A 27827-nucleotide genomic window follows, 5' to 3' on the forward strand; every position below is an offset into this window, starting at 1 on the left:
CAGGCGTACAACACAGGCCTGAGGGGGAAACTACTGGACGTCTTATTAAAGTTCCCCCTGCCACACACACACACACACACACACACACACACACACACACACACACACACACACACACACACACACACACACGTTCCAGCGGCTCACTCGGCTCACGTTACACCCAGCGTTCACCCAGCGCTGCTCCTTCCTTTTCCCCTCTGAACTCCAGATGGAGATCTGTGGCCTCCCTCTTTTACTGTCACATTTATCAGTTCGGCGGTAACTCACCGGCCCTTTCGGTATCACTCAGGAAAACACAATCAGTCAGAATCCTCCGTGAGGCTGGAGGTGTTGTGACTCCCCTCGTCCTCTTTTATCAAGCGCATGTCCTCCTCCCTCTGGGTATCTCTCAGATAACAAATCACAGGGGGAATACCGAGAGCCCCGTGTTTTTATGTTTAGCAATTGATGGTTATCAAATGATCTCCTTAAGTAATGGTCAGTACTTTGTGAGAATGCTTGACTAAATGAAACAGATTGGTACAGTAGGCAGACGGGCTGTATCCACTGTTGGCTCTATCCACTGAGAGAATTTATTTGTCTTGTTCAATTTCTTGCATGTTTGCAGGATGTACATCCTCTGTTCTTGTACTGATCGTCCACACACACACACACACACACACACACACACATGCGCACACACACACACACACACACACACACACACACACACACACACACACACACACACATAAGGTATGAATTATTTATAACCCAATAGAACACTTCCTGTGTGTGGTCCAGATATTTCTAATTGACTTGAGAGCTTCTGTGCATTATTTTGCTAATATTTTCTCTCTCTTTCTGTCTTTCTTTGTCTTGTGCAGGCGTTTGGAAATGCCAAGACCGCTCACAACAACAACTCCAGCCGCTTTGGCAAATTCATCCAGGTGAACTACCAAGAGAGCGGCACTGTTCGAGGGTAAGTGGATTCTTGGCAGCACCCTCTTGCACATTTTATCTGAACTACACCTGTTTCTTATCAATGTTATGTTTTGAGGCTCTCACTTTCACACTTTACTACCCATACTTATTGATCATATCAATATGTTTTTGGTTTGCCTGACTTTTATTTGGCTGGTGTTTATCATGAATAAAAGTTTTATCTTTGTGGAAGAGACACAAATTGTGAGCGCTGAACCCTTTGTTTGTTACAGGGCTTACGTAGAGAAATATCTGCTGGAGAAATCAAGGCTGGTGTACCAGGAGCATAACGAGAGGTAATGTATTAAGTGTTATTCTCGCCGCTCTAGTTGTTTTACAGTTGTGGCATGTTATGGCCTAGTGGCTGTTTTCAGATGCCGTACGTACGCTCTAGTGAGAATGCGTATCAATCTCGTGGAAAACATATCCATTTAAAAGCATATTTTCCGTCGGGTCCAAAGGCCAGGATGTCAAATTTGCATGCCTCATAGACAAAACTAGACACAACATGTTTCCTAGTCTGTCTGCATAGGGAAGCTGTGGTTTAGGGCTAGTAGTGGGTGGATAAGCCCACCTCTGTGTGTGTGTGTGTGTGAGTGAGAACATGTTGGAGTTATCACACTACACCGCAGTCAGTGTGTTTTCAAGGTAGACGTTAGGCTCCAGAGTTGTTAACAGTACTCCCAGTCAAGTCAGTCATACACATATATGCATACACACACACGCAGACACACACAGAGACACCTCCCTACCCCCGCTTCCACACCACACGTAGCCTAACACAAAGAGACATACAGCTACTCAACACATCACACACAGCCCTAAGCAGACATTAGAGGTAGCCATCGTTGCAGTGACAAAGCTCAATGGCACCAGCTCTGAAAAGAAGGACTGCCATGCCATGTGCTTATAGAGACTGTTTTTATGGGACAGGCCAGACCATAATTTCCTGCCGGTGTGCGTTTCACTCGGACCGAAGTGACAACAAGGGGCAGTGTTGGCGAACATGACACCTCGGCTCTCCAGGCCTCTCCTGGATGGTGCTCTCGCGCGGCTGGAGACCTTGTATAAACTCCTGCCTCGTATCTGTGCGCAGTCTGTCGGGGTTGACCGTGAGGTCCAGTCATGACCAGATAAGACTTCCGGAGTTTAGTGGGTCCTGTTCCGCTTTTGTCTGGAAATGAATTGTTTTGACACATTGTGCAGTAAAGGATGTTTATACAACCCAATGACACAGGGAGCCACAGCAATAATAGCACATAAAAAAGATAGTCGTTTTTTTTTTTTATCACAGGACAGATGATTATGATTTATTGATTATTGACCACTCTGGGGCATCTAGCACCGCTAATTCCTTTTACATACAATTGTGCATTTAAAAGGATGCTCGGAGATAAATATTTAGAAATACTGATTATCAAAAATAGTTCTTATCTGCAACTATTTCTTTGTTTGGTTCAGTTCTTCACATCTATCTCAATCCTGTTTTCATCTCCTGGTGCTATTGAGTATTCTCATCACTGTGAACATGACAGTGGCTTTGTTGCTCTGTCCAGAGGCGTGTTAGCATTCGGCAGTTGTGCTGGCGTGAGTGTGTCTATCTAACAGTGGAGGGAGGAGGTGGGGGGTTAAACCTCCCCACACTGGGGGCCCCGAGAGGCCCCATACTACAGCACCACACGGAGATGGATTGCTGACTTCAGGGCTACACACACACACACACACACACACACACACACACACACACACACACACACACACGGGGTTTGGTAAAAATGTAGAATATCACGTTGCAACAAGCACACTGCATATTGCAACAGACACTCTTTAGTCTTTAGGATCATTAGTGATTGTTGATTTGTTTTTCTGGCCTCTGTAGGAACTACCATGTGTTTTACTATCTGCTGGCCGGAACGACTGACGAGGAGAAGAAAGAGTTCCATCTCAAGAAGCCTGAAGAGTACCATTACCTCAACCAGGTGGGACTTCCACTCCGTTCACTGCCCGTCCTTCTAACAGGGCTCTGATCTGCTCTGCTCTCCAATGGCTAGGGCTCAAAAGCTTCAGAGGGTTAGATGAAAGGCGTTTTGAAATGCAATCAAGGCAATTCATTTATCCTTTGTAGCTTGTGTTCTCTCCCAGTTTTATTTATTTGTGTATATGTGTGTGTGTTTGTCTGTCACAAGTCCTCCTTAATCACGGGGGTTGTGTGTCTGTATGTGTGTCAGGAATCCCCGTATGTGTGTGTATATCTGTCTGTCTGTCTGTGTGTGTGTACTTTATCCTACACACACGCATGATGCAGCTGCCACGCTCCCAGAGGCTCTGGCTGCCCATAGACAGACTCACTCACTGCCGCACCACAAACAGGAAAGCGGGGGGAAACGTGGCGCAGAGGAAAGAGATTCCATTGTTTCTTTTTTTTCTCTCTTTCACTGGGACCAACAGTTAGTCTCTCTCTGTGTCTCCTCTCTCTCTCTTTCTCTCTCACTCTTTCTCTCTGTAACTCTCTCCCTCTTGCTCTTTGTTTCTGTGTCTCTGCTTCCCCCTCTTTCTTGTTTTTTTCCTTCTCTTTATCACTTTCTCCTTTTTCTCTCTTATTTATTTCTCTGTCTGTCTATCTCTTCTGTCTTTCTGTTCCTCTTTCTCTCTTTCCATCTCTCTGTCTCTCTCTCCTGTCTTTCTGTTTCTCTGACTCTTTCTTTCTTTCCCCCTTTCTGTTTCTGTGTAGATCTGCCTCTCTTTTCAGTCTTCCCATGTGAGACACATGTAAAATACTGCCCTCTCCCCAAATGCACAGTTAATAACTGCAGTTCCCCTAATGTATGTCTGTCCCACCAATATATCTGAATTTAAGGGGAGTGTATGTGTGTGTGTGTGTGTGTGTGTGTGTGTGTGGGTGGGTGGGTTTGTGTGTCCATACGTATGGATTTGATGTGTTGGGTTTTGGAAAGGTCTTGGATGGGTCGGTGTCCAAAGTATGCAGCAGTATTATGATTCTGTTTTACCTGTTTGGCAGGCAGTGACATCCTGTACCAAAGCACACACACACACACACACACACATACACACACACCGCTTAAAAAAAAGACCAAGAGGTTCCTGAAAAGAAATCAGCGTTTGTCCATTGGTTTTACATGTTTTCTTTCTTTCTACATCTCAAGTATCTGTTAAATGTCAGCATTGCTGGAACTGCCCAGGACACTTTGTTCAGATCTGTGTCCCCTCAGCCAGTATCCAGATGCAACCCATCCAGACCCAGACCCTGCCCCTCCACTGCACGAATATGTGCGCGTGTGTGTGTGTGTGTGTGTGTGTGTGCATGTGCGTGTGTGTGTGTTTTTCCTTTTTAGCAGTGGGGAAATATGGAATTTTTATGAGCAAGTGCAAAAATATCTGGAAGTTTTGCCTCTTGTCCAGTTCCGTGTCGTATCGGGGGTCCGGAGTTCGCCAGTCAAATAATGTTAAAAGTTCCCATGAAGGCCACGTTTTGGGGAGAGTGTGAATTCTTGTCATTTTTTCCTGTTGCCCTCATCCTTGCACTCTTTCCCAACTTCGATACTGAATAAGAGCCTCAGAATCGGCCGAGAATCTGGAGAATTTCACAAGTTACTGTATGTTCAGAATTTCACAGGCGGCACTCTGTACCATGCGAAGCGAGCGGTTATCTTGTGTTTCCTCCCGCCCTGTGTAAACTATTGCCTCTGTCCATACCATAGTTTAGCGAAAACCTGTCCCAGTCCTACTTGTATGAATAGATGGTTTTGTTGGATTGACTTCTAGAAGCAGCATGGTCCATCTACCACCTTGTTTAAAAGACCCATCTGTCTGTCTTTGTGTGTGTGTGTGTGTGTGTGTGTGTGCGTGTGTGTTCGCTTGTATGTATGATGTGTAAAATGATTTACGGAGTAAAATGTGCATGCCCCCATAAATTGTATGCCCTGTCCCTTTTAATTACCCCAATTAACAGCATGCTTTATCCAACCAATATATGTCATGTGAATTGTGTCAAATCTATGCGAGTGCCTGTGTGTGTGTGTCTGTGTTAGAGAGATTAAGTGTGTGTGTGTGTGTGTGTGTGTTAGATTTTTGTGAGTGTGTCTGTAGTTGCATGTTCAATTTGTCACTTAACCTCCCATCTACCTTGCTTCCAGATGACAAAGAAACCTCACCGACTGCACTGGGATAATTACTATGAGAGTGAAGCGGTCAGTATACAGACTTCGGTGTGTGTGGTGATGGTGGTGGTTCTTTTCCAGTCCGTCCGTCCGTCCGTTCACTGACTTCTCACACGGTCACATCTTGCCTAGTTGTTTTGCCAGTCACACTTTCCTGCCCTGCGAAAGAAACTGCTCCCATTCCACTCTCAGCTTTTGTTTTTGTGTGGTGTGTTTCGTCTCCCCCCTCTCTGGTATCAAGATGTTTGTGCTGCCTGGCTTTGTCATTGGCTAGCCACTTTGTTTATGGATTCTTAGCGGCTCAGTCCTCCTCCTGTCGTGATGGCTTTTCCCTCTCTCGGTCTTTCGGAGCGAAACGTTTGCCTCTGTGTCCCTAAAAGGGAAGGCACACCAGGACTTGAGCCATTCCAGCGCAGCTGCTGGCTATCTCCCGCAGACGCCTATCTCGCTCAAGCAAACACCGCGGGAGGTTTGAATAAGAGTGGCGATAAGAGGCAGCACAAACACAGCTAGTATTTGTTTTGGGAGGGTTTCTTTGGCAGTCAACACTCCACACGGCCCCTTGCAGTGGACACATAGGTGAACCAATCCCCCCTCCCCACACCCCCCACCTTCCACCTGCACCCTCACCTCCACTCCCACTTAGCTCCTTACCCTGGTGAAGCTAGTAGCCCGATAGCAGTGCTTCAGAATGTAGCGCTCAGTTTTTTTTCTAGTTTGTTTACCACCAGTGCTGCTGCTGGCTACTGCTGCTGTTTGCCTGCCCACCCATGTGGAACTGGCCCCCCTCTCCCCTGTGACCTCTTGACCTCTGAGGCAGTCAGACGCGGAGGAGAGCACGGGACCCGGTTCTTCCACAGGCTCCACTTCAGCACTACTGCACTGCTGCTGCTGCTGCCCTCTTAAACAAGCCTTAAAACATGAAACCTCATTTTGAACCCTCACCACTTGACTCGGGCGCAGTCTAGCAGTCAGCCTCTTCAATCAGGCTTTTTTTGAACACAAAGACAAAACAAAACAAAAGAAAACAAAAACGTTACGTCTGAGGTCACCTGTGACTCTCTGTGCTCTTGATTGACCGTGACCTAAAAAGTGATTGAACTAACTCACTCCAAACTGGACGCAGTAATGTCAGCGTAACTTAGGTGACAACCAAAACTGCATGCTTGATGTGTGTTGGGTTTTCTTTATTCTTTTTCATTTTTTGCTCTGGGTTTTCTGGTGGTGTGAAGGCTTGTTTCTGCAGCATGCAATTTGTGTTCTGTCATTTGCTGCCTTTTAGAATGGTGTTTTTTGTTTAGTTTTGTTTTTGCAATCCTGCAAAAATTGTAGTGGTGCTTGATGCTAATGTCTGTGTAGAAATGTGAAGGTAAGTCCTTGAACATGACTATGGTAACTCTCTCTGTTCTGGTTTGTTCTCCATTTCATGGGTTTTATTCTGTCTGTTGCATAATTACAGTGTGCAATAGTCTGAGTTTACAGTGGAACATCATCTGAATTGCACACACACGATATATTAACGTATCCAAAACGCAGAAACCAATTTCAAAAATAGCTCTGTCATTTCAATGGCCCAGACTTCCCAAGTGCCTCTGAAATTGCCCTGTATATTGTTTGACTTGGGAAGACTTGGGAAGAGCCGAGATATTTGATGTCCGAAATGACCCCTTTTACATTTCCGACAACGGAAAATGTGAAGGGATGGGAAAACACAAGCTCTGCAGAATTTTGCCGAAAAATCGGGGGAACCCGGTTTCAAGAGCTGATTCCTGTTCAAGGCTTTCTGCTTCACCACGGCCACTGGTATGTGGTAATTATAGCATCAATAGTGGAAGGAAGGCAATGAAGGAATGAAGCCGACACACACACACACACACACACACACACACTCACACACGCACGCACACATACACTCTCACACATACACACACACTCTCATTAAAGAGAAGGATGTATGTGTAAATTTGCCCCATGTTTTGAAGAGCAGGAAACAGTTGGGCTGCAGTTTCTGTGTGTGTGTGTGTGTGTGTGTGTGTGTGTGTGTGTGCGCGTGTTTGCGCACGTGTGTGTGTGTATGGGTTTATGTGTGTGTGTGTGTGTGTTTGTGTGTGTGTGTGTGTGTGTGTGTGTGTGTGAGTGTGTGTGTGTGTGCGCGTGTTTGCGCACGTGTGTGTGTGTATGGGTTTATGTGTGTGTGTTTGTGTGTTTGTGTGTGTGCGTGCTTGTGTGTGTGCGTGTGTGTGTGTGTGTGTGTGTGTGTGTGTGTGTGTGTGTTTCTGGCATGCCCAGGCCTTTTCAGCGCCACTGTGTTTCTAGATGTAATGTGCTACAAGAACAACACTGCTCTTAACCTCAGTGAGCAGCAGCAGTGCCAGGCCCTTACATGCAGCCATGAACTTAGCTGAAGCATCACATTGTCCCTACAACAACAGCGCTTACTGTACAGTATATTAGGAACTCTTGATAGCTTACCTATCTTAAAGCATGATGCTCTCTCGTCAGTTAATGAAGGTCTTAACTCAATCCTCTCCTTAGTATAGTAATATAATCTCGGAGCCTGATGAGTCATGCCACTATTCAAGTTTTTAGACCGAACACCTGGGCCAAGAAGCTAAATTTCATCTCGGATGAGGTTATTTTGTTTTGCAGAGGCATAATTTTGCTATGGCTTCAGTAAAAGGGGTAGTAAAAAAATCTGCCTTTGTTTCTCTTACTTAATGTCCCTCAATCCAATTAGTCAACATTCATCGTGCCCTTCTCTGCCCAACTCTGCCCGCCACGCGAGGCTAGTGAATTAGCTCATAACTGGTTCCTCTGCGTTATTGCCTGCACCAGATTTCCATGTAGTGTGCACTCTCTCTCTGAATTTTCCACTGCTCGGGCAGAACATGCATATGCTAACATTCACCAGGCCCCTCATTTTCTCCCCGAAATATGGTTTATGTTTGCGTCCGTAGCCACATTTGACCAAACTTAATGACTAAACCATAATGACATGCTTGCATGAGTCATCCAGCCCAGGGCCGGGAGGCTACTGTTCGCTCTTTTTTTTGTATGAGAGCCAGCTTGTCACTCCAAAGAAGCTCACAGGAAAAAAAAAGGATATAAAACAATAATGAAAACAAAAACTGTCAAATGGAGGGAAAGTTTACAGTGCATATTAGCCGACACAGCAGGAAGCTGTGCCCATGCAGTTTTGTGGTTGGGTGTAAATGACCGTAATTGAAGATGTGTAAGTGTTTCTAGTCTACAATTGAGAAGTGTGAGAGACTTGTAGTGATGAATCTGAATGGTGTGCATTGTTGGTAATGGCATCTCTGTGCTGTTGTTTTTGTTGTTGTTGTTGTTGTTGAAACCTAGCAGGACTGCTTCACAGTGGAGGGGGAGGATCTGAAGCACGACTTTGAGCGCCTGCAGCTGGCGATGGAAATGGTGGGCTTCCTGCCCGCCACGCGCAAGCAGTGAGTCCCACCACACCCACATCAGCAGGGGCCGCGGCCCCCCAACCGGGCCCATCCTACCACACACACACACACTCGCACGCGCACGCACATGCACAGAAAGTACACACACACCCTTATGCATTTCCAAATGTGCCATCCTCCCATCCCTTCCGATGCTGCACTCATGCATGTGAGCATAAAGTGGAACACACACACACACACACACACACACACACACCACACATAGACACACCTAGAGTTACCCATTCCCCAGTGACCTGTGCTATTACAGTATAAGTGGTTAGATCCACATCTCTCTCCCTCCCTCTCTCACACAAACAGCAATAGAGTGACACACACACTTTCTCTCTCTCTTTCTTTCTCTCTCTCTCTCACTCTCTCTCTCTCTCTCCCGAAAAGCTATCCTCTTCTGTGTGTGCAAGTGACTCCCCAAAGGGCTATGCTATTACTAGGGGCTTGTAGCGTGGATTGAAATGTGAGCTTGTGTGTGTGTGAGAGAGAGCTACTGATGATATCACTGGCCCATGTGCTGTATTGCAACTGTACATTTTTTAACTGGACTGAGCATCATGGATGTTGTGTCTCCTCCGCAGGATTTTCTCCTTGCTATCGGCCATCCTTCACCTGGGGAACATCCGGTACAAGAAGAAAACGTACCGCGACGACTCCATCGACATCTGCAACCTTGAAGTGCTGCCCGTGGTCTCTGAGCTGTTGGAGGTAAATTCACTCGTCTGGCTTACTTCAAATGGCCACAGTGACGCAAAAACTAGCTTGGATTCATCTAAAGTAATGTTTTAAAATGTCCTATTTTTAAACAATTTTATGGATGATACACAGTTGGAGTTCATGCCTGATATAACACATAGAGCAGGGGTTCTGTTTTTGGGTGGAGGGACATGTATAGAAATGATATAAACATCTCTCGCCATAATAAAGGCATTTGTCAAATAAATCCGTTCATCTTCTGGAAGTGGAAATCTGGAAGTGTTCCGTATGGAGAAACCTGTGTGTATGTGTGTACAGTATGTATGTGTGTGTGTGTGTGTGTGTGTGTGTGTGTTTGCACGCGCCTCAGAGCTCCAGTGCGGCCCGTGCTGCTTGTGCTATAGTGAGCTGTCTGATGTCAGGTCTAGACCAGCCAGAGGTCTTTCACTGCTGACTCGGCACTGATACCGTTTATTAAATCTGACATGACCACAATTTGGACCCCGTTCAGCATGCTACTGTGCCATTTGTGTGAACGGGGAGCGAGAGGGAGGGAAAAAAATGGCCCATCTAGAGTGTCAGTCAGCGGGAAGCTGTAGCGGTACTGTGGCGCGTTGCGTTACGTTACGTTGCACTGGAGCGGTTGTTGACTGCGGTCCCAGACGGAGCGGCGGGTCCCAGCAGCTCTGCACTTCAGCTCCAGTCAGTCGGCGACTGAGGCCGTGAGGGTGCTGACAGCCGCCTGGGCTGGGAGGCCATCCAGGTCCTCTGAGCCCTGAACTGTGTGTGTGTGTGTGTGTGTGTGTGTGTGTGTGTGTGTGTGTGTGTGTGTGTGTGTGTGTGTGTGTGTGTGTGTGTGTGTGTGGCCATTTGTCTACACACACACACACACACACACACACACACACACACACACACACACACACACACACACACACACACACACACACACACACATGCATGCATTCACAATAGCACATAGACACATTGTCACACTTGGTGCGCTGGTGTAGCACTATGATGGGAGTAATAACTGAAAGCCCTGAGGGAGAATTTACTACCCAACAGAAGCTGAACGAGTAAGCAAGTTTCTATCTTGGCACAGTCAGTCAGTTCTGACTTTGCGTTTCTAAACTGCCTCATTTATAATATAACGGTCAATAACATGAACTGATTGTTCTGGATGTTCTGAGTCACTGGATAAGAACGTGTGGGTGGAACTCCTTAGAATATACTAAGTGTCTCATGTCCAGTGCCTTAATGCTGGCAACTGTTGCCATAGTAACCATATATGTGATGGAGGCTATTAGCAAAGTTTGGTACACAGGGTAATGTTATGAAATATAACAGGTGATAATCTGAGTAGGAGCTCCTCTCAGTGTTTCCCTGGATCCGTTCCAGATATGTACACATTTCACAGTGGTTCAAACTGCTGACTTCCTCTCCTCAGTGGCTAGAATTATTTTTCTTATGATAAAAGTGAATTCTGTGTTGATGTTGTGCATACATTTCCAGCTTATAGGCTGAATAGCAGCACCTGGATATCGGTTTCTTCAAGGAAATAGTTTGGTTTGAAGTAAAATATCAGTTTTTACATAAATTACACACTGCACCAGGATGTTTACAGAAATTCCTCGTTCGAGACCTGAACAGGAATGTTGAATCATCAGAGCCATTAATTCATGTGTTTACTTCCACCATGATTCATATCTGATGACAGAAACTTCCAGTCAGCATGAGAAAAACCATCAAATAGTGGGAGTGCCAGAAGATAACCAAAGTGTAGTTTACAGTCCACTCCTCATAGTACACCAAGTCCACGTAGTACACACGATTTTAGGTTCTTTGGTTACTGTTGCATGGAATGTAGGCATTTCCCTCATTCCCTCAAAAAGGAAAAATTTTACTTTAATCATATTAATTGTATATGTCTGAAAGCTCTTTTGCAATATTTCTGCTCTAATACTCTAAGGTAAAATAAAGTATACTTTGTGTACTTGAATTGCATTAGTATCCAGCAGTGCTGGTAGCAGCTTACTGCTGACTGCTTTTACTAGGGGGGGAATCAAACCTCACTGTGGTCACTACTGGGGGGTGACTCCTGGACAGCGCCGAGACCCCTGCGTAGCCTTTCATATTATATAATATTTCCTTTATTTTCCTCCCGTTCCCAGGTTCGAGAGGAGACGCTCTTCGAGGCTCTGACCACCCGGAAGACCGTGACCGTGGGGGAGAAGCTGATTGTGCCATACAAGCTGGCTGAGGTAACCCTTCTGTGGAGGCTCAGACCGCCTCCTGCTTCAGAAGTGGAGAGGATGTTTGTGTTTATCGGGGTTTTTTTTGTGTGTTTACAAGATTCTTGTGAACCCTAAAGTCATCCGTTGTAATGAGAGCACTTTGGCAGCTTCAGCTGCACTTGTTGTTCAAGTGTGGGAGAAGTCACAACCCTCGAAACACAAAGTCCTGAGTGGGTTAGGATTTAAGATTCTGTGGAAACGGAGCATGTCTCTAGATCAGAGAGGGTTTGCAGTATGACGCCTCTAGATTTTGGTGGTGCAATGCTGTTGATCCCATGGGAAATCTTGCAGGATAACAAGGAATCTTGAAGAAGGAAGGCTATCACACCAGTTCGCTACTCACTACCACACCCTGTGGACAGTGCTTGATTTGAGTCGTTTCCCTCTGAAAAGACAGTGACCCAGAGCACAGCCCCAAGCTGTGCAAGAGACCCATGTAGGGAAGAAGCAGTCTGCAACTGGTGTTCTGTCTCTAAAGTAAAATGGAAAGTGACCCGGAACTTTTGAACAGCAAGAGTATGCATAACCGTGTATGTGTGTGTGTGTGTGTGTGTGTGTGTGTGTGGTTATTTATGATTCTGCGCCTGTGTGTTTGTGTATGCGTGTAATACAGCTGGAATGAAACCTAGCCGGTTCTGGGGGGGAAGCAGGGGTTACATGTGTGGGAGCAGATGTTGCCGCGGTAGTTTAAGAGGCTGTTTCGCCACGCCTCTGTCCAGACCCGTAATCTTGGCCTTCACAGTCCAGACAACATGCCGTTGCAAAGGCCAGACTTGTTTGTGGGAGAGTCGGTGTGTAGGAGGTCATAGCCCCTAAAACTTCTCCTAACCCACAAGAGAGGAGTTGTGCTCACAGGTATTAGTGTAAGTGATGTATGGTGGGCTGTCGTGGCTCTGTGGCTAGCATAACGGTATCGTACGGGATCTCTAGCACTCTAGCGTTTCTCAGTTGTCTCAGATTTTCCCTGGGCTGTCATCACGTTGAGGGGTTAAGCAAATCCTTATGTTAAGAGGCAGACTTTTTTTTGTCTCGTGGAAATTCCCCAGAGATATCCCCCCCCGCTTATCGTTCCGAAATCCATCTGGACGAGGATTGGTAATTGAAGTGATAAGAAGTTGTCGGTGGAGAAGGGGGGAAAGGGGGTCCCCTTATCACGGCAGGCACTGCACTGTGAAGAAATATGCTGCGCGTTATGACCGCAGCAGCAGCAGGTACTGACACGAGGGGATGATAAGAATACTCCAACTGTCACACGCAATTTATCTCTTTTATCCACGGCCTCGCAGCCGACACAGCGATGCACAGGCACCGCACCACGCCGCGGTTCACGGCTGAGCAGCTCCGTGATGGAAGACAATGATCTCCTTTAGCCTCCCTTTTTTGCGGAGCGTAAACACGGGCGAATGCTTGTGTAAGAGCAGCATTCTTGCCAAAAAGGGGAACATAGCGGCTCAATCAAAGTGACAGTGGGAATAGGCAGTGCTTTGCGTCATATCCAAAAAAATGCCACAACATACATTGGGAATTCACATGACGGCATGTTCGGTCGTTTAGGTCTTCTCTTCCATAGAGGGCTTGTGTTGATGTGTTATTGCTTTTACCTCCAGACCCCACATGTTGCTGACCTACTGGAAACACGTAGCACATGTGGCGCCTCAACAAGTGACGCCCAAACTGTTGCGCACTGGTGCCATGGCGTCCCGTGTTTTCCAAGACACACTCTGAGCCTCCAAGTTGTTTTAATTCCTTCTCTGTTCCGTCACTTCTGTTTCTTCTTTTTCTTCTTCTTCTTCCCCCCCCCCCTCCTCTCCTCTCCTCTCCTCTCCTCTCCTCTCCTCCGCTCAGCGTTCGGTTCCCTTTTTTGGGATCACAGACGCTGATTAAGTCTGCCGGAGTCTCGGAGGATTTGCCGCTCTCCCTCGAGGGAAAGGCTTAGTGGCCTTTAACAATCAAAGCAAGAACGAAATCGCAAAAGAGGTCGAGAACAGGAAGTGCAGCAGCAACGGCGGCAACAGCGGCGGCCTCGGAGGCAGCGCTGTCCACCCAAACCCCTCATCAGTCTGTCCGCTCCGGCTCTGCCGTGAGACGCGGCGCGGTTAATGCGCACTTCTGAAGTGGCGTCCGCGTGAATGCCGGGGGTGTGAAGGGGCGACTGATGAATGGTGCGGTAATCTAGCCGCACAATTCGAGGCAAAATAAGCAAAACAAAACAAAGCGTTGCTTACGTAAACGCCGGTGCCCGCCTGCTGAAGAGGCTTTGCGAGTCGCCGCTCTTGTTCCACTCAGACTGTGTCTCTCCTCACTCTGAGGGCCCTCGAGATATTGTCTCTGTGATGGCAACACCCAGGGTTTCTGTGCTAAACAACACCATCAGCCGTGGGCTTTTTTGGTGAAGTCACGACCACATCGGGGCCTAGGCTTTCCGTAGCCAAAAAAAAAAACGTAATGCCCAAATGCAAGTGCATTATATAACATAAACAAAAACGTATGAGGGTGCGAAATTGTTGGAATGTGTTGATGGCGGGGTGTATTGTGGGAAAAGGGCAATTAGGGGTCTTTAGCCTGTGATGTTCTTTAGGAAAATAAACAGGCGTTGTAGCCGTAGAGGAGCTGGGGCCAGTCACGAGCAGACACAGGAGAAAGAGAGAGGGAGAGGAGTGGACCATGCGGTGATGAGAAACCACAGCTGGACAGGCCTGACAGAAATGCCTCTCCGTTTATGGAAGGCACAAATGTCTCTTTATCTGGTTATCTGTGTTTGTTAGCGGAGAGCATGTGGATTGTTTTTGCGAACCTCTTGAAAGGCTCTAATTTGTGAAAATGAGGCTACATTTGGTTTACTCTGGGGGTGTATTTGTAATCAGTTGCGCTATGTTTGTCTTTCCAGTTGATTTGCCCATTTGTTATAAGTCCATTTTTCTATACGGCAGCGATTTTGACAGTGGGTTTTTTTTTAGAGTGGAAATATTTACACAGCTTGTATGTAATAGTTACTTTTAAAGCAATTGAAAACAAAAGCTATGCATACTGGGGGTTAACCATGACTTTAATGGCAGACCTTTAACTATTACCACAAGCCGACTTCAGTTATAAGTCTTTGAAGAGAAGATGGACCTTAGATAGAGGTCCTACAAACATATACTTGAGTAAGTTGAAATAACCTCATGTTGTTAACTGCCATTTTCTTCTAGGCTGGCACCGTACGGGACTCCATGGCCAAGTCTCTGTACAGTGCCCTGTTCGACTGGATAGTGTTCAGGATCAATCACGCACTGCTCAATGCCCGGGATCTGGAGGAGTCCACAGAGGTGAGGCCAGGAGTCACGTCTTCACCATCGTTGCTTCATGGTCATGGAACTGCTCAAATCCAGACAATGAAAACAGGATGATTTTTTGGCTAAGGCCCCTGGCTAATGTCATTCCTTAGGTCTGCCTTATTTATGTGAGATTTGCATTAGTCAGGCATTCATTACCGAGAGAAGTGTTTGGTTTTCAGCCTTGACATCTTTCCTTTTTGTCTGGTTCCCACACTTGTAGAGGCACAATATCAGCACTCGGGCTTTCCCCAGTGCCAAACAGTGGTCTTATAATGCAACTGTCTGAAAGGTCTCCACTGAAAATACTTATGTGGGACTGGGTCCATTCTCAGTCGTCTTCATGCATGACCCCCCCCCCCCCCCACACACACATGTCCTTCCCTAGTAGTGTATTCGCATGAAGCTTAGCAGTGGCCATCCTATAGATCATTGCTAAAGGAGCAGAGGAGACGGACCGTCTCTGTTGCTCAGAGTTGAGTCGGGGGCAGAGTGCCTGATGGGGATTAGTAGTGCTGTGTTGGTGTTTTTTTCATGCTCGCGCTGCTGGAGATTGCAGCTTTAAGCTCTAAATTATGGATGAAAACATTGTATAACAGGATATTTTAAGCCACGTCCAACAGAATCCCGTCGGACCATGCATCATTTAAAATGATTTAGGAATTACATAAAACGATTTTCTTTTTTCCACATTTTATCATGCTGCCTATGGTATGTTTATCATTGCCCTTAAGTATTTTTTAATATTGTCTCTCCTTTTAACTTTCTTGTTTTAAATTAGATCCTGTCCATTGGTGTTCTTGATATCTTTGGATTTGAAGACTATGAGAACAACAGCTTCGAACAGTTCTGCATCAACTTTGCCAACGAGCGGCTTCAGCACTACTTCAATCAACACATTTTTAAGCTTGAACAGGTAAAACCTCCTGCTGATTGTAGCACTGTAAAAACAACTCCCCCCATCCCCCGTAACCAGGCCAACAGCAGATATGTGAGAAATAATAGCAGCCTGTTTTTCCCCCCCAGTCGTCTGTTCATAAGCAGTTGTTTTTCCCTGCCTTGTACTAATACTGAACACGCTCACATAGTATTGTTCAGTGTTTTAAATGAGGACATATATCAACAATTATACATTCATAATTTCAAATAAGTATCCGTTTGATTTCCGGGAGCATATCATTGCGGCATGCGCGCCCAAGGCCTTGGCAGAAGCTGCCAGACTCTTGTGCCTTTCTGGCATGTCAACACCCTGGTAATTTTCTGTGGGATTGTTGTCATTGTTTTAGCTCTCGAGCTAAAGTTAGCCGGATTGCTTCACAGCTGCTGGCCTCTGTAGTGTTTGTGTTGTGTTACCAAAATGAGCCCCAGCAGAGTTGTAAGTACAGAGATGGCCAAAGTTCTGCAACAAAATTCTGCCATTGTGGGCGTGCGGAATGTTCACAACATTCTTTGACAAATTTAGACAAATGGCATCTACTCGATCATATGGCAGATGCCAAATCCTCACTGGCCCCATTGTGTCCTGCTCCCCTTTGCCTGGAAAGACCTGGACGTTGTGAAATATAGTGGGCCACACACCAAAATGGAACCTTTACTGTAAGTCTGTGGTGTGCAAGATCCCCTCTTTACATTGTGTTTACAAACGCAATTATTTGAACCGCCCAGAGGGACGGAAGTTCTGTAATAGTTTATTTTTTAAGACTGCCCCTGACATCCAGATGAGTGTCTCTCCTTTGATCCCTGGGAGCTCGCGATGAATGCTTTTTGTTTGATGGGTGGATCAGGCTAAGCAGCGGTTTCAGTGCTGATTGCAGGGGTTGCCGCCGTAACGAGCCGCTGGCTTTACTCTCGGGTGACAAATCGAGAAACTTCACACAAATAGCGACTGTTAACAAGGGGGACTCTTCTCCTCAGCATGTTTGGCCAGGGAGCACTGCTTACAAAAGGTGATTTACACGGCATGCAGAATTATAGCCTGTCAAGGGCACGTCTGCAGAAGTGCGTCCGTAAATATGTGAAGAAACCGCAACTGGTTTGTCATCATTTCTAAGCCCTTGAATTAGTCAATGCACCTACTGTTGACTACAGCAAGATCATGTGTTCTGCTACACACTCCAGCCATTGCAGTTTGACAAGAGAATGAATCATTTTCCACGCAAAGGCAGCCTTGGATGAGAGACTTGTGCAATTGTTATTGCATACGTAGAATTACACGAAAGGGGAACTTGACACTGTGTGTGCAGATGACCAGTGGTTTAAAGGAAATGACACGCCTGAGAGAGAGAGAAAAAGAATGCAATGTTTATGAAAGGTTGAGACAAAACAAAACCTTAATTGCTCCTCCCTTGTCACAGCAAGCTTTGCCTAAACTAAGCAAGAGACAATGGAGCCCTAAAGACTGTTTACGTCAGCGGCGCAAGTACCTTGTGAAGCAAGACACTGGCATCAAACCAGAGATGAGACGATATTTTCATGTTTAATAAAGCGGCGGCGTGCCTGAGGAAACAAATTACAATGAAGAAATCCAAGAAAGGGACAGAGTCGGCTGTGTTTCATCATCACGCAACCAGTCGTTTACAAGAAGTCGAGATTCTGTAGGTATAATCTATGATTCATTATTGTGTGGGAAGTGCGTCGACAAACGTCTAATTTGAGGCAGCGTTGTTGTGACAGCTGAAGCGGGTGAAGCCTTGCCTTGCCTGCCTGTCAGATTGTGCCGAGCTCTCTCTCTCGCTCTCTCTCTCTCTCTCTCTCTCTCTCGGGCGCATGCCTCTCTGACGAATGCAAATCAGGCGGTGCAGTGACCGGGAGAACGGCAAGTCTGTGTTGCTACGTGTTTACAAACACCAGCGCCAACCACACACACACACACACACACACACACATGCGCGCACACGCACGCGCCATGGCAGACACTCACGGTTACTGTAACTTCAAAACAGGCCGCCGGCAGGTTTCCAGTACGGATATGTCTGAAAGAGCTCAGTCATCAACTTGTTAATGCAAAGGGAGTGTGTGTGTGTGTAGACATAATAATAATTGTGAAGGAGGTGTGAGAAAATAGCTAACAGGAGAGCGGAGGAAGACTGCTGGAGGGGGAAAAAATACAGATTTATATGCTTTTGTGGAGAACAGGTCTGGAATTCTCATTTTCGGGCCGTGATGGTTGTGGTACTTGGCGTGATGACATTGCTTTACAGATAGTCACGTGAGCGGTGCGGTGCGGAGCAGAGCGCAGCGGGCCAGACCCCCAGACAGCAGTGACTAAGTGAAAATCAGAGAGACTCTCCGAGAAGCAGCCAGACTGGGGCTCCCTGGAGAGGCCGCTCCATTAGCACAGATTATGAATCAGGAGATTGATGGGTATCTCCCGCACCGTGAGTCGCGCGTGACCGATATCCGCTGCTGCGCTATGACTGCCGGCCAGGAGCTGCTGGGGGGTGAACCTGGCAGGGCGCTGTAGCGGTGAACCTGTGACCAGTTTTCATTTGGACTCGTCACAGCTCTGTTTGGAGGAGAGGTGAAACCCCAGCATGCAAACTGACAAGGACTGTTACTATTTTTTAATGAATTGAACTTATAACTTATATAATAATATATCATTTATATATAAGAGGTTTTAAGTCACCTTAAGATGTTATGGACCACAGTGTCTCATGTTGTGTGAGTTGGTCAGATGAGATCTTGCCATGGGTTTGCTGAAGAGGCTGTGTGTCAAAATGGCCACGTGTTTACTGTAGTATTCAGAGGACGGGATGCAGAGTAGTGGCTCAGAAGATACAGGAAGTCTTCACTTCCCTCACATCTGCAGTCTTTGTTTACTGTACTGTACGTCCTTGGCTTCATGGACCTTGAAATTAAAAGTGGGTCGTCCGTTTCAGAGGGCCGCTCAACGTGGCTGGAGCATCTGAAACCCACCGTGATGCAGCTTCAGCTTCAAAAATAAATGTCTTTTATGCAAATAACCGTACAAGGTATGGCGAAATCCCAGTGTGTCCCATTGCGTCACAACTGAAGAATTACCTTTCTGTGACATTTGTTATCTTGCCCTACGATCTTGCGAATCGTGCTGAGATTTCAAATGTAGCAGATAGGTGTGTGTATCGAGCACCGTTCCTTGCACAGGTGCTAGATTCTGAACCTATATGAAATGTCTCCTTTTAGCTCCTCAGTGCAGTTTTTTCCCCCAGTGTACCACACTAGAGATTGTAAATCTGCCCAACAGTCACTGAGGCACATGTTATTTATTTTCATTTCTTAAACTCTGACGCCACACTGAAACAGTTCAGCAGTGTTTTTGTTTGGGCTCATTTAAGAGTTGCATCCTGTCAGTTCATACATGCCTTTGCAGTGTGAGGACATGTTTGTGAAATTCCTGAATCTTGTGAGCCCTCATAGTGTCAAGGGGATTTTTTCTCCGAGAAAGTTGTGTCGTTCATGGGAAATTCACGTATGGTTTATGGTTTGTGAGGATGTGTTATGATGGTGGCCCGCCAAGCCTTTTTTTTTTGCTCTTTCGCAACAGATAAGAAATGTTCACAAGCATAATGTTATTCAACATGGAACTTTGCTGACTACCTGGATGCTTTTTTGTATTGTTCTTAAATAAAGTATTAATATGGGCCTGGTTGATTTGCTGAAATATCATGTTTGGTTGTGGGAGCGCAAGTGTCGGTGTTTTTGTGCCATACTGTGTGTGCCACTTGCTACATGCCACATAGTGGTATGCTTGTGCCACTTGAATATCTCCCGTTGACAAATGTTTACTGTGTGTGTGTGTGTGTGTGTGTGTGTGTGTGTGTGTGTGTGTGTGTGTGTGTGTGTGTGTGTGTGTGTGTGTGTGTGTGTGTGTGTGTGTGTGTGTGTGTGTGTGTGTGTGTGTGTGTGTGTGTGTGTGTGTGTGTGTGTGTGTGTGTGTGTGTGTGTGTGTGTGTGTGTGTGTGGTGTGTGTGGCCCTGTTGGTATCACCCAGAATGCCAGTTATTAGTTTTGCGCTGAGGCCAGCGTGGGTGAGAGTTGTTTGGGTGCCCTGCCCAGCCCACTCCTCCGCCGTGCCCGGCCTGCATGCCATCTGCCGCCTCGCCTCGTAAATCCCGCCGGAGTGCCTCGGAGAGCCCAAACGGCACCACATGCTCATTACGCCATTAATGCTACCATTATTGCCCTCTTTTCGGGGCCCTTTTCCTTCACCAGCTCCATCGGTGGTTACGGAGAAAATTATAAGGGTTGCCGTCGACTTCCGTCGCCTTTTACGGATTTCAACGATGTTTATCAGCCCGACGGAGAGTCGTCACGCTGAGAAAAGTCGTCGCGAGACGGAGAAAATGCTGCGGCTCTCAGACTCTCCGTGGATTGTGTGGTGTGCTGCTCACAGCCCGTGTTGCAGAGTTGGCATTCTTTTAACTGGTTCTTCTGTAGTTTCAGCATTGAGAAGTGCTGATAATGGGCACTCCACACAGTCAGCAGAAGGAAAAAAAAGACTCTTTCCTTCTTTGTTTTGTTTTCATTTTTACTCAATCTTTCTCTCTCTCATTCTTTTTTTCTCTCTCTCCTTTTGTTTACATGCACTATCCCCTGAGAAAGTGTGTACCGTCTTTATCTATGTCCATGTCACTGTACAATAGCACAAGTACAGTATGTTGATAAATGGTTTGCACATGTGCTCCTGTGTGGATGATTAATGTATTGACAGCATTGAGTTTAGACGTTTCTACAGAGCATATCATTGTGATTATTGCTGTCTGTCTTTAAAGGAAGTGAAGTTGCTGTACCATACACACAATATTGTTTTGACCCAAACATGTCATTATTACTGGCATTGTACCCAGCCCACAAAATGTTGAAACTTAACAATATGGTCATTTTCATTCTGTAAAACAGCCTAGCACACAGTTCAGGGACACTATTGATTCCACTGGAAATGAAGGGAACATTTGCAAGCGCACAAGAAGAACAGTTCAGATGGTGGTCAGCCACGACTACTCACGCAGTAAAGGAAATTGTCTTCACGGAAAGCCTGTGTTTAATAACAAAGTGTATTAGGGACCAGGAAGTGTAGCTAGACCATGGTCACTCATTTTGCCCACAAAATAGGCTGCCTCTTGTGAGGCAAACTCACAATGAATGAACTCAGACAATGAATGGTTATCATTTTGTTAAAGATTTTAAAACCACAAAGTCATGTGTTTTCAACATTTTGATTGAAACATACTAAAAGGCGCTAGACGAGTATCGCAAGGCCATTGGTATGTTACCATTTTCAAGGGTCCGCGGTAGACGTCATGGTGCCCAAATATTTTCATTACAACATACAGTATAAAAAGGCGGGGACTTGTACTTTTCAGCTCATTCCATTCCTTAGATGTATACCTTATTAGGCTACGCTGAGTGATTAAGAACAAATGTGGTTTGTAGCATTTGCCATCTATTTGCTGTCAAGTTCCTTTTTTTATACTCCTCTGGGGAATCAATTAAGCCAAGCAGATTAAAGAGTCGTTCGTCCATGTCATAGTCTTGTCTCAACAGAGAGGGGGGAAAGGAGGATAAACAGATTCCATCGATTCGCCTTTTGATTTTATTAAACCCAGGTCGGATTATATTCTTTATTGTCCCCCTGTCTTTCCCAGAAGACCAAGGAAACGGCAAAAAAAAAAGGAAAAAATACTAAACAATTCCAAAAAAAGTCATAAAATGTTAAGAATTCCTTTCATATTATTAAAACCACAGAGCGCACAGCCAAGCAGAGGGACAACTAGCTGCAGTCGAACATGAAACACTCTGCGGCGGCCTGTTGTGTTGTTGTTTTGGCAGTGAACCAGAGACGGAAGAAATGCCTACAGCATAACAATGTTTTTCTTTTTTTTTTCATATGGGATACAGTCATGTAACACATTGCTGCTAAAGTCTTCATAGAGAAACGAGGGTGTGTCTTTCAGGCTGTGTCACAGATTGGGTGTCTGAGATTGAAAATGTTTTTGCCACTTTTCACAGATCTCGAGAAGTTATTTGTTTTGTTATAGAAATACAAATAATTTCATCCGTTCAGCCATTACAGCTTGGTAACCTGATGGAACATTATTTAATGAACTCTTTTTGACTCCTGACTACTCTGGTTTATGTCTCCTTTGCTGACACAAACTCTGTAATCCTTAATATTTATGATGGCATTGCCAACAGGCTTTAGATAATCTGATCATAAATGTGTGTCCCCCTCTTTGTTTTGTGCAGGAAGAGTATCGGGCGGAGGGCATCACCTGGCACAACATCGACTACATCGACAACACCAGCTGCATCCACCTCATCAGCAGGAAACCCACAGGACTGCTCCACCTACTGGACGAGGAGTGCAAGTGAGTGATCACACCTCTCCACCCATATCTCTGTCTCTGTCTCTTTCCCTGTCTCTCCCCCTCGCCGTCCTCCAGCACAGCCTTCAGAAATGTCCTTCTTTCTCCCCTCTAGGCACCAGTTAATCAGTGGAACACTGTGACTCTGGAGCGTTTCAGTAGCGGTTGTGGAGATGGCCATATTCATTATCATTACATCCAATAGGGAACAATGACGGGAGCAATGATTTGTCAAGTGATTTATGTGCGCCCCGCACAATGTTTGCATGCACTAAGCATGTTGGCTTGAAGTCGGATCTGTCATGTGCTCTCATCTGCTCTGCTCCCCGTGGCTCTGCTCCACCACGGATGATATGTTTTACTGTAAAGTCAAGTGGCCAATGAATAATGAAGAGAGCGAGGCCACGTTTGTCCTGTCCCATCATGCGCATCCAGCCTGATAAAAAAAGGGGGATAAAAGAGGCTGAATTCCGCTCCGTCTAAGCGGCTGGAAACCTGAGTCCCCTCGCGCTCCCTGGGCGCCGCATAGCTCCGGCCTCTTTTTGTGGACCGCTGTCGAGCTTCCTCTCTGGTTGTTGATCTTCTGCTAAAAGTATCGGCAGAAGCCCCAGAGATCTGGTGTCTGGAGGAACTGCATGTGTTTATCAGATTTCAAAAAAAAGAAAGAAAGAGAGAGAGAGAGAGAGAGAGAGAGAGAAAGTGAGAGTGAGAGAGAGAATGTGTTTCTCTCAGTTCTTCCTCGCAGCCATCTCTGTGGATCATTACGAAAGAATGAAGCCATTTAAGCAGTCGGGAAATGGCATATTTTTGTTGCGCTCACTTCAAGCAGGGTTACGCAGACGCGAACAGGTCACGTGCCGCTTCCGTAATGCCGCTCTTCATGCATTATGGGACTTCATTTGCATTTATTCAAACTAGAGCAACGTGCGTTTGAAGAATGACAAACACACACCCAGTTGACATCAGTGAGCCAGATGTGGGGCGGTGCTGGGGCGGGAGAATTAGGGCGTGTGTGTGTGTGTGTGTGTGTGTGTGTGTGTGTGTGTGTGTGTGTGTGTGTGTGTGCGTGTCTGCATGCAGTTGGGGTCGGGGTGTGTTAGGGGGTAGGAGTGTTAAGTCTCATACCCGGCTGTCACTCTGCACATGCGGCTTTGTTGTGACACACACACACACATAGACACACACACACACACTCTTCCAGCAGCTGTGTGTGTGTGCATCTAAACGGCTAATAATCAGAGACAGAGCGAGTGGGAGAGAGACAGAGAGACGGGCCCCGAGGCACAGATCCCCCCCCCCCCCCCCCCTGCCGCTGGCAGACTCACTGACCTATTAATTACACTGATTCAGCCCAGCGCCTCGCCAACGCAGGAGAAATTAGCTGTGTGAAAAGTAACATGTTTCTCTCGCCGACCGCGCCGCAGAGCCCCAAGACCCCCCAAGGGAGCCACGTCATGAGCCTGATCGCCGTGGCCTGTATCATATGTGATGGAGGCCTCGCATCGGCCTGCCTGTAGCCACAGAGCCTGCTCCTGTCTCCACATCGCATTGGTGCTATCGCTAATGGACTCTGATTTTACTCTCTCCCTCTCTCTTTCTCTCTTTCTCTCTCTCTCTCTCTCTCTCTCTCTCTCCTTCTCTCATTCTTTCTCTCTCTCTCTCTCTCTCAGCTTCCCGCAAGCGACCAACCAGACGCTGCTGGACAAGTTCAAGCGGCAGCATGAAGGGAACAGCTACATCGACTTCCCGGCCGTCATGGAGCCCGCCTTCATCATCCGCCACTACGCCGGCAAGGTCAAGTACCGGGTGAAGGTGAGTGCAATCCCCCATCTGCTCTTTTCCATCCAACATGTCTGTGGTCCTCTGCATCTTGGTGGATCTTCTTTTTCTTTTTTTTTTTTTTCAAATATGTTTTATTGAGCACCAACCATACAAAGTGTACACAATGTAAAACAGTGTTAGTGGATCTTCTTATGATGATCTTTGGAGTGGCTACTGTATATGAATTTGGTCTGCTTGTGTCTGCCTTGGTGTTGTGCTCTTTGTATAGGAATTTTAGTTGTCTATCACACCATACACATGGGTCTCTGTGACGCATATAGTGAGATTCACTCAGTCTTGGAAACTCGTGCATCAGGAGACCTTAGCTCAGTGTGTGTGTGTGTCTGTCTACATGTTCATGCTCACATTTGTGTATGTACTGTATGTGCGAGGAATGACACATACCATATTGCATATTACAGTACCCTATGATTTTAATCAGTCCCTTTAGCCCGTTGCCAAGCTGGATATTCATATCTCAGAAGTATGCTGCAGTCTGGCACACAGATGACTGTAAAGCCCACAACAGGCTCAGACAGCTATTTTCAAAGGTGTCATAATTGTTTGTCCTCGCTACACTGCCTCCTCTGTGACTAACAAGCTGAAGGCACCGTGTCAGGATGCTTTGTATCTCAGAGGTTTTTGTGTTTTGTTTTGGTAATGTTTGTGCTTATTCTGTGATGCTGTTCAGTTTTGCTTTCGAAAAATGCAGCTCCCCTCAAAGCGACCATGTAAATGTTTGATTTATCGACCAAGAGGAGAAGAAGACTAATTATCACATTTATATGATTTGTCACCAAGTGGCTTGCGGCAGCCCTCTTTGTATCAACCAAAACATGTGACCGCATGCTGTGCAATTTTTTCTGAATAATGAACAATTTTTCTCAGCATAAGTAACTTATAATGCCAGCAGTACAAGATCCCTTTGATTTTTGCTCCTATAGTCTCCCCTTTCCCATCTGTTAAGTTGGAATGGCTGGAATGATCCCGTTTAATGTCCTTAAATGTACTTAAAGCTGCTCTGTGAGGTTAGGGCCGTCTGGAAGCCCACGATGAGGAGCTGATCCCTCTTAAGATTTGCGTGGCTGTTTTCTCCATGTCTTATATAATAACACATCTGAACCCTGCCCTCGCGTTCTCCGGGGCGAGTTCTCACCGAGTTCTCAGTTTCCGTGTGTGTGAACGTGGCAAAGTCACGGCAGCGGCGGAGAGCGTTAGCCCATGGGGACGGTGGCGAAAGAGTGGAAGGAATGATGATGATGATGATGAATGGATGCAGCCTGATGTGTTCTCACACGTTCTTGTGCGCGGTTCTGCCCTCGCAGGACTTCAGGGAGAAGAACACGGACCACATGCGGCCGGACATCGTGGCCCTGCTGAAGAGCAGCAAGAACGCCTTCATCGGCGGGCTGATCGGGATCCACCCCGTGGCCACCTTCCGCTGGGCCGTGCTGCGGGCCTACTTCAGGGCAGTGGTGGCCTTCCGCATGGCCGGCAAGAGATACGTGGAGAAGAAGGGTGGTGAGTACTTCATGGGGCTTCATATCTTTTACGTCAACATACTTCCGGTTATATACAATTCATGTATAGGCAGCTTCCATTGTAAAGGTCTGTTTAAAAAAAAAAAATTGTTTACTTCCAGAAAATAGCATTTTTTGGTGGATTATTTCTGGTTTGGTACCAGCTGTGTAGTGTTGACTGAGTACATAGCTTCACCACCCACTGTATGTAATGTAAAGCCGGGGTGTAAGCCACCCACATAATCATGCTGCAGCTGACAGATATACACTCGAGCTGCCAGCTGTTCTGCCAACCTGCAAAGAGATCTGCATTCACAGACTTAAGATCACCGAGCACAGCAACCCGGCAATTACAGCTGAGGAACTAATCATCATACCGTAGCCGATTATCTGCCGCACGTGTGGGTAGATGGTTGTTTTGTGTGATGTAGTACCGTAAGTGCTGTTTGTGTGTGATTGTGTGACTGACTGAGCGTGTGCGTTAGATGGCTATACAGTACATGCATACAGTACGTTCCGAGACTTGCATAGCATTTAGTGCCTTCATTTTAGAACCTGTCGCTTTGGCTCTCAGAATGCCTTGACTTCCTCTCAGCTATCCTCTCAGCTTCCACCTCTTTGACTGCACCGAAGACTAATTTCAGTCATTCTGGATGAAGTCCATCTTTTAGGCCACCCCCCCCCTCTGAGATAGTGTCATGGACTGATTTGTTTTGATAGTTTAGATCATTGACTTAGACTGCAGATTCTAGAAATAAAGTGGGTCTTTTTTTTTAAAATCAGGGTGTTAAAAGTAGGGGACTTTCCCAGTCCAGTTGATTTTGTTTGACATTGTGAGAAGAGAATGCTTTGAGTCTGCATACAATTAAACTGACCCCCACAGATTGTAAAAACAAACTGATTTTAAGAAGAAAATAAAATCCATTTCCCCAGTATATTCTATGCTAATTGTGCTAATATGACCTTGTGTGTTGTTTTTACAACAGTGACTCTCAGATATCTGATGTAGCATTTGAAATGTGAAACATCCAATTGAATGTGTTCACACAGAGACTTAATTCGATCAAATCAACAGGGCCTCCCCCCCTTAAGTCATAATAACCCTGTCAACCAAGACAGGAGGCCCCTGTGGGGTCGAGAATGCATATTACAGGTGAGCTCATCAGTCTTAAAATAGCAGAGGTCAGAGAGGTCGCCCTGGAGCGCTAACACAACGTGTCAGAGGCACGCTGACCTACGCCACGACGCCCCAAAATGACCTGAAATAGGAACGTAGTGCAGCGGCGCGCGTTTGTTTCTCTCCACCTTCTGGAGAGCCCCCCGAGGGGGTGTTTTCTCTTCATAGATGGCCGTTCTTCTTACTCCTCCCTGTGTAATCTGTCTTTCTCTCTCTCTCTCTCTCCCTCTCCCCTGTCTCTCTCTCTCTCTTTTCTTTTTGCTTCCCAAGGGCATGATGATACGGCTCCATGTGCAGTGTTGAAAAGTGTGGATAGTTTTAGCTTTCTGCATCATCCTGTGCATCAGAGAAGCTTAGAGATCCTGCAGAGGTGCAAAGAGGAGAAGTACAGTAAGGCTGCAACCCCCCACTCTTCTCTTTCTGTTTGTCTTATCGTTTACTGTTCTGTCTGTCTGTCTGTATCTCTGTCTGTGTGTCTGTCTGTCTATTTGCCTGTTTGTCTGTCTGTCTGTTCGTGTCTATCTGAATCTCATTCTATTGTTTCATTTCTTGGTTATAATGTGGGTGAAAAGGGGATCACTAAGCATCAGCCATTTTTTAAGTCTCCATCTCCTTTGTGAATAGTCTTGATCTGACCTCTGATTCTTAACCCTATATTATATTTATTGTGTCTTCCATTTTCGCCACTTCAGCCAATTGGCAATGCGGGGCAAAAGTGGCCCTTTTGTGGATGCATAATTAAACATGATGGAGATTAAACAGATGAACACAGTCAGCTAAGACTAGCTGTTATGGCTGATGTTGAGTGGTACTCACTCCCCCTGTTCTCTCTCTCTCTCTCTCTCTCTCTCTCTCTCTCTCTCTCTCTCTCTCTCTCTCTCTGTCTCTCCACCCTGGCCCTTTGGCTGGTGCCAAATGTAGTTACCCCGAGCGCCATCCTCGTCCGGCTGGCTTTTGTTCCCCTCAGCTGTTCCAGCCTGGTGCCCGTATTGTGCTGGCGGGCTCATTACTACCGAGCCAGGAACCCCAGCCCCTC

At 46.3% G+C, this 27827-nt stretch overlaps 1 protein-coding gene across 8 annotated transcripts in view; it reads left to right on the forward strand.

The window, feature by feature from the left end:
- The window catches only part of myo9aa (myosin IXAa), a 101546-nt gene that overhangs the window by 47442 nt on the left and 26277 nt on the right, over nucleotides 1-27827 (forward strand). For 5 of the 8 annotated variants that reach the window (XM_062550070.1, XM_062550066.1, XM_062550069.1 and 2 more), the window contains exons 3-15: nucleotides 870-964; nucleotides 1200-1262; nucleotides 2846-2945; nucleotides 5121-5174; nucleotides 8505-8605; nucleotides 9202-9328; nucleotides 11491-11580; nucleotides 14805-14921; nucleotides 15709-15843; nucleotides 22155-22276; nucleotides 23944-24085; nucleotides 25420-25615; nucleotides 27062-27181. In XM_062550070.1, coding sequence (XP_062406054.1) covers nucleotides 870-964; nucleotides 1200-1262; nucleotides 2846-2945; nucleotides 5121-5174; nucleotides 8505-8605; nucleotides 9202-9328; nucleotides 11491-11580; nucleotides 14805-14921; nucleotides 15709-15843; nucleotides 22155-22276; nucleotides 23944-24085; nucleotides 25420-25615; nucleotides 27062-27181 — 1462 coding nt within the window. The remainder of the gene's footprint in view (nucleotides 1-869; nucleotides 965-1199; nucleotides 1263-2845; nucleotides 2946-5120; nucleotides 5175-8504; nucleotides 8606-9201; nucleotides 9329-11490; nucleotides 11581-14804; nucleotides 14922-15708; nucleotides 15844-22154; nucleotides 22277-23943; nucleotides 24086-25419; nucleotides 25616-27061; nucleotides 27182-27827) is intronic. The other 3 variants (XM_062550067.1, XM_062550073.1, XM_062550071.1) reach the window with 2 other exon arrangements.

This window comes from Sardina pilchardus, chromosome 11, assembly GCF_963854185.1.
Source record: "Sardina pilchardus chromosome 11, fSarPil1.1, whole genome shotgun sequence".
NCBI lineage: Eukaryota > Metazoa > Chordata > Actinopteri > Clupeiformes > Clupeidae > Sardina > Sardina pilchardus.